The sequence below is a fragment of the Macaca mulatta genome, chromosome 1 (genome assembly GCF_049350105.2).
Source record: "Macaca mulatta isolate MMU2019108-1 chromosome 1, T2T-MMU8v2.0, whole genome shotgun sequence".
In the NCBI taxonomy this organism is placed as follows: Eukaryota; Metazoa; Chordata; class Mammalia; order Primates; family Cercopithecidae; genus Macaca; species Macaca mulatta.
In genome coordinates, this window is record NC_133406.1 from 34,667,002 (window position 1) to 34,681,031 (window position 14,030).

Genomic DNA, 14,030 nt, shown 5'->3' on the forward strand with positions numbered 1-14,030 from the left:
ATAAATTTGGGGCCTGAGAGCAGGGAGCCTACTAGGTCTAATGTCACTAAAGCTGTACATGTTTGTGAGTGCTGTGTGTGTGTGTGTGTGTGTGTGTGTCTGTGTATCTTTTAAGCTCACTGCAGGATCCTCAAGTCCTATGTTTTGTTCCTGCCCTATGAAGGCAAAGGTTGGGTCCGTCTTGTTCATGAGATTTACTCCCATCCCTTGGGACAGTCCTTGTGCATAGACATTACTTAATAACTGATTGACTGTTTGATGAACAGAGGTGAGTGAGGTTAAGGAGAGCTGAGTTATAGGTCTCAGAGTCAGAATATCTGAGTTTTACTTCTGTTTTATTGTGGAGTGATCTCCAGAGGGTGTCTTTGGCTCTCTCGGCCTCCTTTCTTAAAGGTCTTCAATTAATGTAAGAATATTTAGTAAAGAGTAATTACGATTAGCTCTTACCTTTGCATAAATAATTATTAATATTATTAACCTGAGTCTATACAGTGAGGATATGTATACCCTCACCGGTTTTAAGTCATTCCTGACCAGCAGTGGGGAAATGCATCACCTATAGCTTGCCAGTTCCATGCCAGTCCTGAGGATGACACTGAAGGTCGAATCATGGAGCCTGGGGAGGGCAGTGACAAAATGTGTCACCCCTACTCAGGTTCAAATGGGAGAATTATGGAAGCTGATGAGGCTCTACAAAATGAAACCAGGAGCACATTGTCAAGGCAAAAGCACCACGATTAGTCTCTGTTGAAGTTGACAGTTTATTGCAACAAGACGGAAGAATAAAAGTCATAGATCTGAGATGATAGGACCCCCACATCCACCCTTGCTCTTAAGAATGTCCTGTCATCTCTCCTATCTACCCTCCCTTTCTTGTAAAAACAGGAGGTTTTGCATCAAGATATTGTGGATGACAAGAACAAATAACACTTTCTGTGATTTTTTTTTAACCACTGACACCCTCAGATTTATTCAAGAAAACATCTCCTCAACAGAGTTGGCCAATTAACCACTTAAATGGCTTGAAAACTTATTTAATGTCACTGCCTAATCACTTTATGAAATGTCACTGCTCCAGTAGGCAAAAATTCCTGCTTTATATCCTGCTTCTTTTTTCTTGCTTTGTTTTATTTGAGACAGTCTCGCTCTGTCACCCAGGCTGGAGTGCAGTGGTGCAATCTTGGCTCACTGTAAGCTCTGCCTCCCGGGTTCACACCATTCTCCTGCCTCAGCCTCCCGTGTAGCTGGGACTACAGGCACCTGCCACTGTGCCCGGCTAATTTTTTGTATTTTTAGTAGAGACGGGGTTTCACTGTGTTAGCCAGGATGGTCTCGATCTCCTGACCTCGTGATCTGCCCGCCTCAGCCTCCCAAAGTGCTGGGATTACAGGCGTGAGCCACCGCACCTGGCTACCCTGCTTCTTTTATGTCTCGGTCCCTTTCTGAAACACAGAGCTTCCTTCCGAAGAACTCTAAAATCATAATGCCTCTCCCCTTTCATATGAGCCCCTTATATTTACATAGAATTATGGAATTTCAGCAGCAGGTGGGGTCACCTGACCTCATAAATCATTTTACTGATGATACAGTGAAGCTCCTAGAGGGAAGTGACTTGCCTGAGGGAGCCAACTTGTAAGTGGCAAAGGCTCCTTTTTTTTTTTTTTTTTTTTTTTCTAATAGCTGTAAGTCATATAACTGATGCTGTGAGGTGTAAATACTATGGGATCTAGATAGGTCGACCTCAATCTACCACTGAAATCTGTGACCTTGTGCAATTTACTTATCCATTTCTAGCCTCAGCATTCTCATCTGTTAAAAAGATTGATTTTATTGTTTGTGCTTCATAAGCAGTAACTACCTTACAAATATGAAATGATTTATATTGGTATTTATTAATGATAATTATCATTAATAGTCTTGTTACCTACAATATTACTCTCACACCTATTTTACCTTTTCTCCAGGCCTGTAACCATAGCTTAGCCAAATCCTTAACTCGCCAAGATATAACCCCTCCTTGGCAATAATTTTCAATGAAGAAATCTCTATCTCACTTGCCAAGATATGGTACACCAGCAGCTAATGCCTCAAATCCTGAGTGCTTTATCTTTTGACATACCTAGCATAAATAGATATTAAAAACAATGGGAGGATGCAAAAAAATTCCCAAGAAGTCTTCAGCTGGGTAATAAATAATCTGAGAGTGATAGAGACAGGATTCCTATAAGCTCTACCATTTGAAGACTGCACTGCCTACGTCTCATGTGACTTCATCTATACATGATTTTTTTCATTGACAAAGCTGTGACCCATTTAATCCATGGCTTAAAGAACAGATTTGAGCTGATGCAGTCAACAAAGGAAAACCCATGACTTAGTTTACCTGTACCTTTGGTGCAAAGCTAATTTATTATTTCTTTAGATGTAAAACTGTCTTAAGTGCGGTCTAATAAGTAAAATGATTTGGCTTTCACAAGTAAATTTATAATTCTTTTCGTAAAGGAACTCACTTAGCCATTACTTTAATATCCTAGCATATAACACGGAGGCTTACTTATGCGGTCAGCTTCAGGACAAGAAGGAAAAACTGAAGCACAGTGGGGAAGGTACTAACTATTTTACTTTTCTGCTTATTCATAGTTCCACCAGAAGTTGTGAGGATTTAGACAGTTAAAATTTGCTTGACAGGTTGCTGCAGCAAAATTTCTAGTGATATTATTTGCGGAGCATAAACAGGAAATGGCCAAAAGCTGTTCCCCTTAAAAAGCCTGATGGTAACACAACTGTCAATGCAGCAACTATTTTGTCCTTTTTTAAAAGGTGAAGGAACATGTTCTAGGGATTTCTTTTAAAGAAAGTTTGAAACCTGTTTAAAACTTCTCTTTCTTCAACAGAGATTTTTTAGTTAAAATGTCTTCAGATCCTGAGAAAAATCAGTGAAGCGGAAACCATATGATTCCAAGGCCAGGTTTTTGAGAGGAGCAGTCAGCTCTGAATTCAGGCGTTCTTGCTGTGCTCAGCAGACTTGGCCTGGCAATCAGAACTGTTTGATTCTAAAGCTGATACTCCTATAACCAGGCAGGTTCTAGCACATTGTGAGTTCTGAAAAAGCATAATTACAAACAAAGAATGACAAGAAGCACCCGTTGACTTAATATAGCTTTCTTCTTTCAAAGAGCATACAGCTTTTTCACATGTGTGCTCTCACCTGTCCTTAGAAAACCCTCGCCTGCTAGGTGAGGTGGTGACTATAACCACATATTGCAACACAGGAGATCAGTGCACCACGGGGTGAAGTAGCTGGGCCAAGGACACGTTTTCAGTAGCTCACAATGACCGCACGATGAAATGCATGGAATTGATTCATCCAATATTTTTGAAAACTACTTATGGTCTCTGACCTGAAGGGGTCCATAAACTAGGCAGGCAGGGTGCGATGTGACTCATCTGAGTTAGGGGAGATGATCAGTCTCATTCTGCTCAAGAAATTGCCACACTGGCTTCTTCTCATGCAGAGAATAACAGCTGGTCTGCAGGGAGCATAAAGAACCCCCCCTAGGCCAGGCCTTATGCAGAATGGGAGAGGCTACAGTTATCTTTTATGTGTCTGCATTATTTTTCTATTGCTGTGCAACAAATTACCACAAACTTAATGACGTAAAACAGTACAAAAGCATTATCTCACAGTCTCTGTGGGTCAGGAGCATGGGTACAGGTTAACTGGGTCCTCTGCTCAGGGTGTCACCAGACTCAAATCCAGGTGCTAGACAGGGAAGCAGTCCTTATCCAAGGCTCTGGGTCCTCTTTCAAGCTCACATGGTTACTGGCAGAATTTGTTTTCGTAAGGTCATATGACTGAGGTTCCCATTTTCTTGCTAGCTGTTGGCTAGCAATTGCTCTTAGATTCCAGAGCCTGTCTATAATTCATAGCCGTGTGGCCTCCATAAGCAGTTCACCTTTGGCTGTTTGCTACTCCCCAGGTCAGCAGAAGCTTATCTCTTTGACACTTCACTTTCTTCTAAAGGCTCACTTGAGTAGGTCAGTTCTACCCAGGGTGTTGCTCAAGGTTATTCAGAAACCTTTGTCCTCACTGCCACCACCATGATCTAAAATATTATCTGCCATCTGGACTTTCAATGCACTCTGTATTCATCAGATCATAACTCAAAGTCAACTGATTAGCAACCAGATCACGGGAGTGACATCCCATCATACTCACAGGTCCTGCCCATATTCAAGGGGAGGGGGTCATATAGGGCATGCACAGAAGGGTGTGGGAATCTTCGTCATTTGGGAATTCTGCATTCCAGTGTCTTCCCACCCACGTCCTTGCATTTCCACCTTGATGTGTTGGATGTCTTGGCCTCCAGAATCAGGTAGCTGCAGTCTTCAGAATGAACATTTCCCCATCCCCTTTGTCAATATTCCTTTAAAGAAAATAGAACAATATTTTATAAAAGGAATTAATTGGTAATGTTAGAGTTTCAGGTAATGTAATGAGCACTTGCTTTTGTATTGTCAATGCTTAGCAGAGTGTCTGGCACTTAGGAGCCCTCAATTTATGTTTCTTCAATAAATGAATATGTGAATGATTATATGAGAAATATTTTGGGCATCCTCATCAGATTGCATCCATGTAAAAAATGCCTACACCCTCTATGTACAAAGCTGATTTCATTTTTTAGTTTCAAATGAGTTTTTTTTTTCCTGGTAATGCATGCTTATTATAAAACACTTGGGGATTTTCCTTCTTTCTATGATTTTATTTTTTATATTTAACTTTTTATTCCAACTGGAACTAATTTTCCAATATTAGGTATAAAATATTCCATCTTCCATGCAATTAGTCTCTGATGCTTTTTTTCATATACTTAAATTCTAATACATAAAAAGGTTTATTTCTAGCTATCTATTCTATTGCATTGATCTGCTGTCCAATTTGTGTGCCAGTATCACCTGTTTTAATTATTGGAATTTTATCATGTTTGAAGATCTGGTAGGGCAGGAGCTGCCTCATTATTCTTCTTTCTTCTTTCAGCCCCCACCTCTAGTTTATTAAGTGAGGGTCTGTCTTACTGCCTGCTCTAGTTCCTTAGGCGGTACCACATTCTTTATCAAGGTCTGGACATGCAGCCAGATCTAGGCTCATATTATACTTCTGCAGTCTCATAGGCTCAACTATTCTGGGTCCCAATAAAATATAAACATACTAATCATGGCTATTTAACAAACTTTCTGTGAGAACTGTGGTAAGTTCTAAGAGCTGCCTAGCACATGAGAGGTGGTCCATACCCACCAGCTGGAGTGAAGGAATGACGCTGAACATCCAGCCGCTCATGCTGTGTCCTCCATCCTTCTAAGCAGGGGTTGCAACTCTTCTGAAAGCATCCTGTATGACTGGTGAGGCACGGATCTCTCAGACTCAGGCCAAACTTTAGGCTGGGAGAGTTCCAGAATTAATGTTTGTTTCCAGCCTCTGTGCAGCCCCTTTGGGATTCACACTGATCTGATGGAAGTCAGGTGCTTTTGTGAACTGGCGCCAACCCAGAGTGCCCTGGGGGACTCTGGCAGGGGGCATAAATCAAGTGCTGAAGTCCACATTGTCTGCTCTTACCAGAGTCTGGAACTGCCAGGGAATTAACGCCCCTTGCCTCATCCCCAGGGAGCCTGTCTCTGCGCTTTGGTAGTCAGAGAATGTTCTCAAGCCATGAACTACAGGTGCTGGGGTTGGAGGTCATTCTGGCACACACTGAAGTGGTGCTGACAAGGAGAGATGGCCAGATTCTGACAGTATGTGCTAGGAATTAAAGACTGAGGAAATGATCACAATTCCAAAAAGCCCCACAGTACTGAACAGTCCTGTGCATCTGCCCAGAGGTTTAAAAAGGTGACTCGCTATTCTCAGTCCAAAGAGTAGGCACTGGAAATCAGAGACCTGTGATGAGTCACAAGGCAGCCAGGAATTTCGAAGGCCAGAATCTTACTACTTTCTTGGCATCTTACCCCTAACTCAGAGAGGGCAGGGCAGGCACTCATTCATCCCTTCAAGAACGGTCTGTGAAGGTCTGCTCCCAGGAGCTGGTATAGAAAGATACAGCAGTTATTGCTCAGCCCTGCGCCTCGTGGTGCTCCCAAGCTGCATAGTGAGGTGAGAGGATGATGGATATCCTTGAGTGCATGATCCACTCTGATGATGCTATATGCAGTATCTGAGCTCCCCATTCCAACTCCATCCCACGTGACCTTCAGTAAGAGAGGAGATCAGATGTTCAAGGCTGGAAGAGGTCTTAGAAATTAGCTCTTCAAGCCTGTCTATACATTAAACCCAGAGAAGGAAGCGATTGCCCACATTCACTCAGCTTCACAGCAGCAATGGAAGGAACTTCAGTACTTTTCTACCTCACAATTCTCCACCAGAAAAATAGGGTTGCTTCTCACCTTACATCAAATTTCGAGAGGCAGCCCACAGTCTGAGGCAATTGCAGAAACAGATTGAGCATTTTTGGAAGAGGAAGACAGAAATGGATGGTGTTGAGTGGGCCAAGGCAGGACGCATGGACACAACATAACATAAGGGTTAAGAGTCAGATCCCCTGAGTTCAAACTCTGGTTTTACCACTTAATAGCTGTGTGAACTTAATTAAGCATCTTTCTTAAGTTTCTCTCTAAGCCTCATTTTCTCATCTGTGAAATGATGGCAATACTGTTTCTTCACAGGTTGGTTTTAAGGATTACATGAAATGATGTACCTCAAGCACTTAGCTAAATGCCTAGAACCAAGTTATGTTACTAGGATAAAGGATTTCCAGAATGGGCCCAACCCAATTATGAGTGATGCTCACAGGCCCATGGGGTAAGACCAGGGTGCCCAAATGACATCGCCTTTTGTACTTTTCTAGCTCTGAGCCCTGGAGGAGCAGCACGGAGTGGGAGAGCGTGGCGAGAGAATGAAGAAACCAACCGCCCGGGAGAAGCATGAGGTGGCAGTGTGGCACTCGGTTTAGAGGGCTTCGGCCGGCAGTGGCCCCATGGACAGCCCTGCTGGCACTGGGCCTGCCTGGCTGGGTGTTGGCCGTCTCAGCCACGGCGGCTGCTGTGGTCCCCGAGCAGCATGCCTCCGTAGCTGGCCAGCATCCCCTGGACTGGCTGCTCACAGACCGGGGCCCCTTCCACCGCGCTCAGGAGTATGCTGACTTCATGGAGCGGTACCGCCAGGGTTTCACCACCAGGTACAGGATCTATAGGTAAGTGGGGCCTCCACTGAGACAGGGGCTTCCCTAAGAACCCAACCTGCACAGCCCCTGCTGGTGTGCCAGCCCAAACCCCTAAGCGGGCTGGTATGGCCCTCAAACTGAACTAGGGGTGAAGGTTGGAGGAACACCAGGCAGGGAAAACAAGCCTACCATGTTAGTTTTTAAAAAAAGAAAGAAGAAAACACATACAAGCTGGAAAACTTGCTGATGCCTCCTGGGGAACTTAGCACAAGGGTTTCTATTTATAGGTTGTGCTGCTTATAAATTGAGGACAAATCAGGCAGCATGGAGTCAGCGTGTGGCCCAGGCTGCCGTAGGAGGTCAGAGTCAAATGCTGGGGCCGGGTTTTAACTAATGGGTTAGATAATTTCATGAGTTGTAATTACTTAGACATACAAACAAAGGAAGGGCAGCTCCAGGTCCTGCCTTAGAGGTCTGGGGAGCCATGCAGGGTCAGGAACAAACCTGCCCTTACACTTTGTCAACACCCCAGGCTCTGCAGGCCTTGTGGGGAAAAGGGGTTAGGCCCTTTAGGCCCATCCCCAGAAGCATCAGAGCTGAAAGTCAGACTCCTGAGACCTGCCTAATTCATCATCAGGTGGAATAAGCCAGGCACATATTCCTGGCTGCTGGACCAGCACTTCCAAAATAGAGTGCTCCTCCACGTGCTCACCTCCAGGGCTCCCACAGTGCACCAGTGAACTCAAACTTCCCTTCGATTCCTCTGTCCACCTGCCCCCTTGTCATCTCTCCCCTTGCCTGCATCTTTAGATAACCCTGGGAGCTTTGGTGATTTTTTTCTTTGTTCAAAGGCATTTATTTTCTAATTCAAATTAGTTAATTAGTTTTTAACAGAAAAAGAAAAATAAACACGAAAAAGCACAAAGAGAAACAAAAACACAAAACCATCCATTCTTTTGGCAACTAAAGGTTACTGTTGTTAACATTTTGGCATAAGCATTTCTAGTCATATGAACACACTAATGTTTTTGGACCTCTTGCTAGATTTAGCATCTTGCACGCCTTATGTAAAGTAGCTCCAACCCTGTGCTGGAAGAACAGTTATTCTCCCCATTTTACAGATGGGGAAATTGAGGCCCAAAGAAGTTAAGCAACTTGCTGAAGGGCACAAAGCTAGTGAATAGTTTTGCCAGGATTAGCTCGCAAGCAGGCAGATTGCAGAGTCTGGGTTCTGAAAATATATTTAGAGACATTTTCTTTTTTCTGGGAGTTCTTTTTTAATATCTGTAGTAACAACGCAACCACTTTAGATTTGTAAGGGGTCTCAGAGGTATGGTTTTAAGAGTATTCAGTACAGTATTAGAAGATTCCCAAATGGTAAAACAGTGGCTGTTTATAGAGGCCATTCACCTGCTTCAAAATTCCCACACTTGGGTGCAGACAAAGGAGCAAGGTTGGAGATATTTGAGGGGGCTGGTACTTTGTGGACCCAGAGATTCCTAGAAACAAAATCCTACTCTTAGGAACTGCCTGCCCAGCTATCCTTTCAGGCCATTTTTCTCCCACTGGGCTTAGATGCAGTCTGGTCCTGGAAAAGACTGCAGTTCACACTTCCTGGTTTGGTGATTCTGGCCCTTGCCATCTTCCAAGGGCCACAGCAGAAATTCACACAGCGTCACCAAAGCAGAGAGCACCAACTCAGGCTGGGAGGGACTGAGTTTATACCTGCTCAGGTAAAAGCAGCTGAGTAGAAGAGGAACAGAGTAGAGGGTTAACTCAGCTGTCAGTAAACACCTAAGAATCTCAAAGAGATGGCAAATTCAGGGTGACCTTCTCTGTATTAAAGAAATTTTTTCAATCTTTCAAAAAAAAAACCAGAAAATCCACTCTAGAATGTGCTTAAGCAGAGAATCCCTCCAGTCCAGTAAAATAAGATTTAATTTACCTTAGACTTTTTAGTTTATCCCAAATCTCACAGAAGCATTGTTATCACCAAAAATAATTTTTTAAAAGTTTACTGGAATTGAAGTCAGGCTGGGAGTCCTAAAACTACTCTCCACTTCAAGGAGCTATAGAAACTAGAGGGAACAAACTCTCAACTTCCTTCTCCCCTCAGGAGAGTTTTCTTCCGGACAGCCTGGTAGCCACCTAGCGCCTGGGCGGCAGCTCTGAGCGGGCCCGCGGGGAGTGTCTGTAATCATCTCTGCACCATCAACTGTTCTATCAGTTGGTAATGGTTTTCTGATCATTTAATGTGACAAGCTCTTACACTGTGCCATTCTGTTTCTCTGGGCTCAGTTATTGCACATGAACCTGTACTTGGGGAAACAGTAACCAGTCATTCTGACAGGAGTGTAGTATTCTGATTTGTGGCCCTTTGGTGGGGCAGAGAGAGGACAGTCACACACCGCTGCTTCAGGAGCATTCCTCGAGTTTTGCCTTTAGTGATGAAGCAAAATGGCGGCTCATGGGCCCTTATAGGGCTCTACATTATCCCAGTGGGAATTCATTTTTATCCCTTCCCGCTTTGTATCTAGTGGCATTTCCTCTGGCAAATTTAGGACCTTGTTGGCATTGACTAAAGCAGGTCAAAGAAAACTGGTAAAACATACATGGAGAATCATCCTCAAATTTCTCTCCCATTATCCAGAAGAGTTGAAGGATTTAAAAAAAAAAACAAAGAATATCAGAAATGCTTTGAAGGAGAAATATTGGGTCTCAAACAGAATTAATGTTTTGTTTCCCCCTTTAAGGAAGCTTTTGGGACATAGAAATCAGATAGTAGCCACATGTGTCTTCCATTTAAGGAGATGCACTGTGGTAGAGAAGAATAAAACTATTATTCCAGGGGGTCAGAATATTTGGCGCAGAATCACTTGAAGGTTTCTTGCATAATAGGAAAGAGACCCTCTGTTGTCTTCTACCTGTTGAACAGATCAAAACCATTGCACAGCAAGGTTCTAATATTTAACTACAAATTCCATCTATTCTTATGAGGATGTTGGAGTATGCTCTCACTTTGAGACGACTAGTCACTCTAGAATAGGTGCAGCCTCTGTAATCATGGACCTCCAGAGATTGTCACTCTCCTCATTACAAATTTGTATCCGTACAGACATAGGTGCTTAAGAGTGAAGGTCCTAGAGCCAGGTGACCTGGGTTCTAATCCTGGAGCTGCAACTTTCTATCTGTATAATGTCAGGCAAATTATATAATTTTCTTGTCCCTCAATTTTCATATTTGTAAAGTGGGGACAGTAATAGTGCCTACCTAATGGATTAATGTGAAAATTAAAGGAGGTAGTTGATGTAGGCACTTAGGATAGTGCTTAATAAACACTGCCGATTATTATTAGGTTGTTCTTTTAAAATTAGCCTATGCAGGAAGGATAATGAGATGAGAATCATAGGTGCTTTTTTGCTTTAATGTCTGCTGAGGGCCTAGCATTCAACAGCATATATTAGAGGGGGGAACACTGTTCTCTTGCTTTCTTTTTTAAAGCATGTTAACCTTTACCCTTCAATCCAGCTCTTTGCTGGGAGGGGAACTCCATTGAAGAATAATTGGATCTTCTCTGGGACACAATCTTACTGGCCTTGTGGGCTACCAGAGGAAGCAAGATGGTTTCCAGCATATGTTAAAGTTGCCATAGGCCAAGCCCTTGTGTCTAAAGTTAAGGATGGCTCACTGAGGAGGCCTTTCTTAGGCATGTCCTCCAGTGGCTGGTGACTGCTGGCTCCTTTGTCCCAGGGATGAAAATCATAGTCTCAGGATATACTATGAAGAGAACAGAGACAATATGTACTCTGGTTAAGCCCTCCTAGATAACAGGATGGGCTTGGGCATCTCACCCAATTTTTGACAATCTTGTAAATTAAACATTAACCAACCTCTCAGCATATCTTTGAGCCTTGTCAAAACAAGATCTGATCTATTAGCCTATTTCTCAGATCCATCTCTTAATAGGCTCATGGTAAGAGCTAGAAGAACAGAGGTCCTGTCTCCAGTTCCATGTGTGACTTCTGGGCTCCCCATACCTTGCTCCATTCCATAGCCCCCACTGCAATAAACACTTAGAGACCAACCTTTCACAGCAGCCTTACGATGGGCTACCAGGGTCTAAGGCATGTGAAATGCACTTGTTCAAGGTCAGAGAGGTAGCCAGTCACAGCCAGAAATAGCACTCAGGGCTCCTGACTTGAAGTCTCCTGCTCATTACTCTAGACCATGCCACCTCCATTTGACTGGTAAGTGCATCTTCATCATAACACGTACCTAATCAGGCACCTAAATTGAGCTGATGCAAATGTAAATATGGTTTCTCGAAACACTCTAGTGGTAATGTTCCATTCTCTCTTTGCTACAAATCAAAGTAATGAGCAGTCTGGTTTTTTTTTATTTCTTTTTTGTATTAAGGTTTTAATAGAGAGATAATCATGGAATTGGAAGAAATCCAAGCCACTATGATGAAACACTTAAAACTCGGAAAGAATACATTAACATTAACAGAGAAAGTTGGAAATCATAGAGAATGATGAGTGGTTGGGAGGAAAGCAATGCTGGATGCAATTCCAAAATATTGACCTAAGTCCTTATTACATCTATGTCTAGCTACCTCTTTTTGGAAAGGGATGGTCTGGGGATACATTAGAAGCCAAATGTTAGAAGTCAAAACAAAATAGAATTAAATAAATATCTTTATTGACTAAAAGGGACATCATAGTCTTATCACATTGTGGGATATGTATGCAGATTTGTAGAACAAAACTGAACACTAAGAAGCTGTAGGGCTACCAGGGATATAATCAGGTGAATGAGGCAGTAAACAAGGCACCAGAGCAACAACCCTAAGAAAGAATATCTGGAATTCATCAGGATGAAAAATAAGACTTGGCAATGGCTTAGACGTGAAGGAAGTGCTCACCTAATTTTTGGCAACCTTGTAAATTTTGCTGACCAACCTCCCAGCATGCTCAAAGTGCAGTCTTTGGACCAGCAGCATTAGCGTCGCCTGAAAGCTTGTTAAAAATCCAGAACGTCAGGCTTCTCTCCAGACCTAAGGAATTAAAATCTGCATTTTAACAGGATCCCCAGATGAACAAGATGGCATCAGAGCTTGAGGAGTACTGCACTTGTCTACACTAAGTATTTGGAGATGGAGAGGGGAGCAAAAATGAAGAGGGTGGAGAAGCACAGAACGTGTACTGGAAAGACAGCACCCCCCATGATGCATTTGCAGCAGTAAGACTATTTACAGGAGGCACTGCAAATAAAATAAAATAAGAGTCTAGAGACGGTAAATCTAGGAGTTATTAGTGCCAAGACATATGAACTCATAAGAGTAGGTACAGCAGCTGGGAGAAAAGTTGAACAGCAGAAAAGGCTGGAGGGCCTAGAAGCAGCCTGTGGGTGCCTCCCGGGAGATGGGGAGCTGAGGAGGCAGACAGCAGCTGTGGAAGCAATCACAGGAGGAGCTCCAGAGCTGATTTATCATCCGGACCACGTCTCTCTGACTAACAAATACTGATTTGGATAAACAGCGAACCCTGGGAGAGGCACCATCTCCAATTAAGAGATCACAGTCCACATAAATAAACGGCAACCAAAGACAACTTCAGTCTGCCTAGGTAAATCCCAGTGATTTCCAAGGTGTGCATTACAGTCACTGAGGTAGAGAAAGGCTACATTATCGCACGGCTGCAGGCCTCCAGAAGGGAAGCTGTAGTTCTCAGGTGGATGGGAAAAAGGAAGGAGGTTAGCTCTTCTGCATAAACCACCCGGCCCAAAGTAAACTGGCTGATCTCTGATCTTCTCACTGGGTTTGTGTTTTGACCATAAGGGAGTTTCTTGAGATGCAAGGAGATAAAGGAATGTACACAAACTGGTATTGTGATTTAAATTAGAGTGAAATTAGAGGCAATATGGCAACAATGAGCCTGCAGTTCTGGTCACAGGCACTATTTCTCAGTCCACAGGAGTGAGAAGGTAGGAGAGGGACAGAATAAAATGTTTCGAGGTTGCTTAAGCGAAGAGTCCAGTACTGCCTAAACACACAGGCCCTATAACATAAATACCTAACCTAGCACAAGGCATCTTAGGCCTTCCACCCAAGGAATTTTAACCCAGAAGTATCTGGACGACAAGCCCAGCATGTCCTTATCCTTGGGCAGAATTCTGTTTCCACTTCTGGCATAGAAACATACCACATCTGTGCAGCAGACCCATATGGAACCCTCTTATGTGCATACAAAGAACCGAATGAAAAGGCATTCTGCTCTCTTGGAGCAAGGAGAAATATTACATAAACAAACAGCTATAATTCAAGAACATAAATAGAGACATAGTCATTCATTCAACACCCATTTCTGAGGGCCAGCTTAGTGCTTATTATTTCACTAGATTCTGATAATAGACTATAAACAAGGTGGACAGAGTTCTTGATCTGATGGCACTTACAGATAAGTAAGCAAGTGCTAGACTGCTCTGCACAGAAAGGTCAAGGAAAACTGGAATAAAAAGTAACACATAGGCAAAACCAATGGATGACTGGAGACTCCAGGTGGAGGCTTGTGGAATGGTGGTGTAGTCACAGGAGCCGTGTAACCAAAGGCATGGGAGCACTAGGTGTGGTTTAGGAACTTAACCAGTCCCATGTCAAGAAGTGCATGACGATGCCTCTCCTTTCCCTGTTCTTCCCCACTGGTTATTTATGCCATATTTTGTCTCTCTGAAATGCCAAAAGTGTCTCTTAGACACTGATTTCTTCCAGGGTGCAAACAAACAAACAAACAAACAAAAAAACAAAAAGAAAACATA

At 43.2% G+C, this 14,030-nt stretch overlaps 1 protein-coding gene across 1 annotated transcript in view; it reads left to right on the plus strand.

The window, feature by feature from the left end:
• BRINP2 (BMP/retinoic acid inducible neural specific 2) overlaps positions 1 to 14,030 on the plus strand; it is a 108,531-nt gene that overhangs the window by 49,767 nt on the left and 44,734 nt on the right. The window contains 1 exon segment of the mRNA NM_001265618.1: positions 6,900 to 7,244. Within this exon segment, the coding sequence (NP_001252547.1) occupies positions 6,976 to 7,244 (269 nt within the window). The 5' untranslated portion in view covers positions 6,900 to 6,975.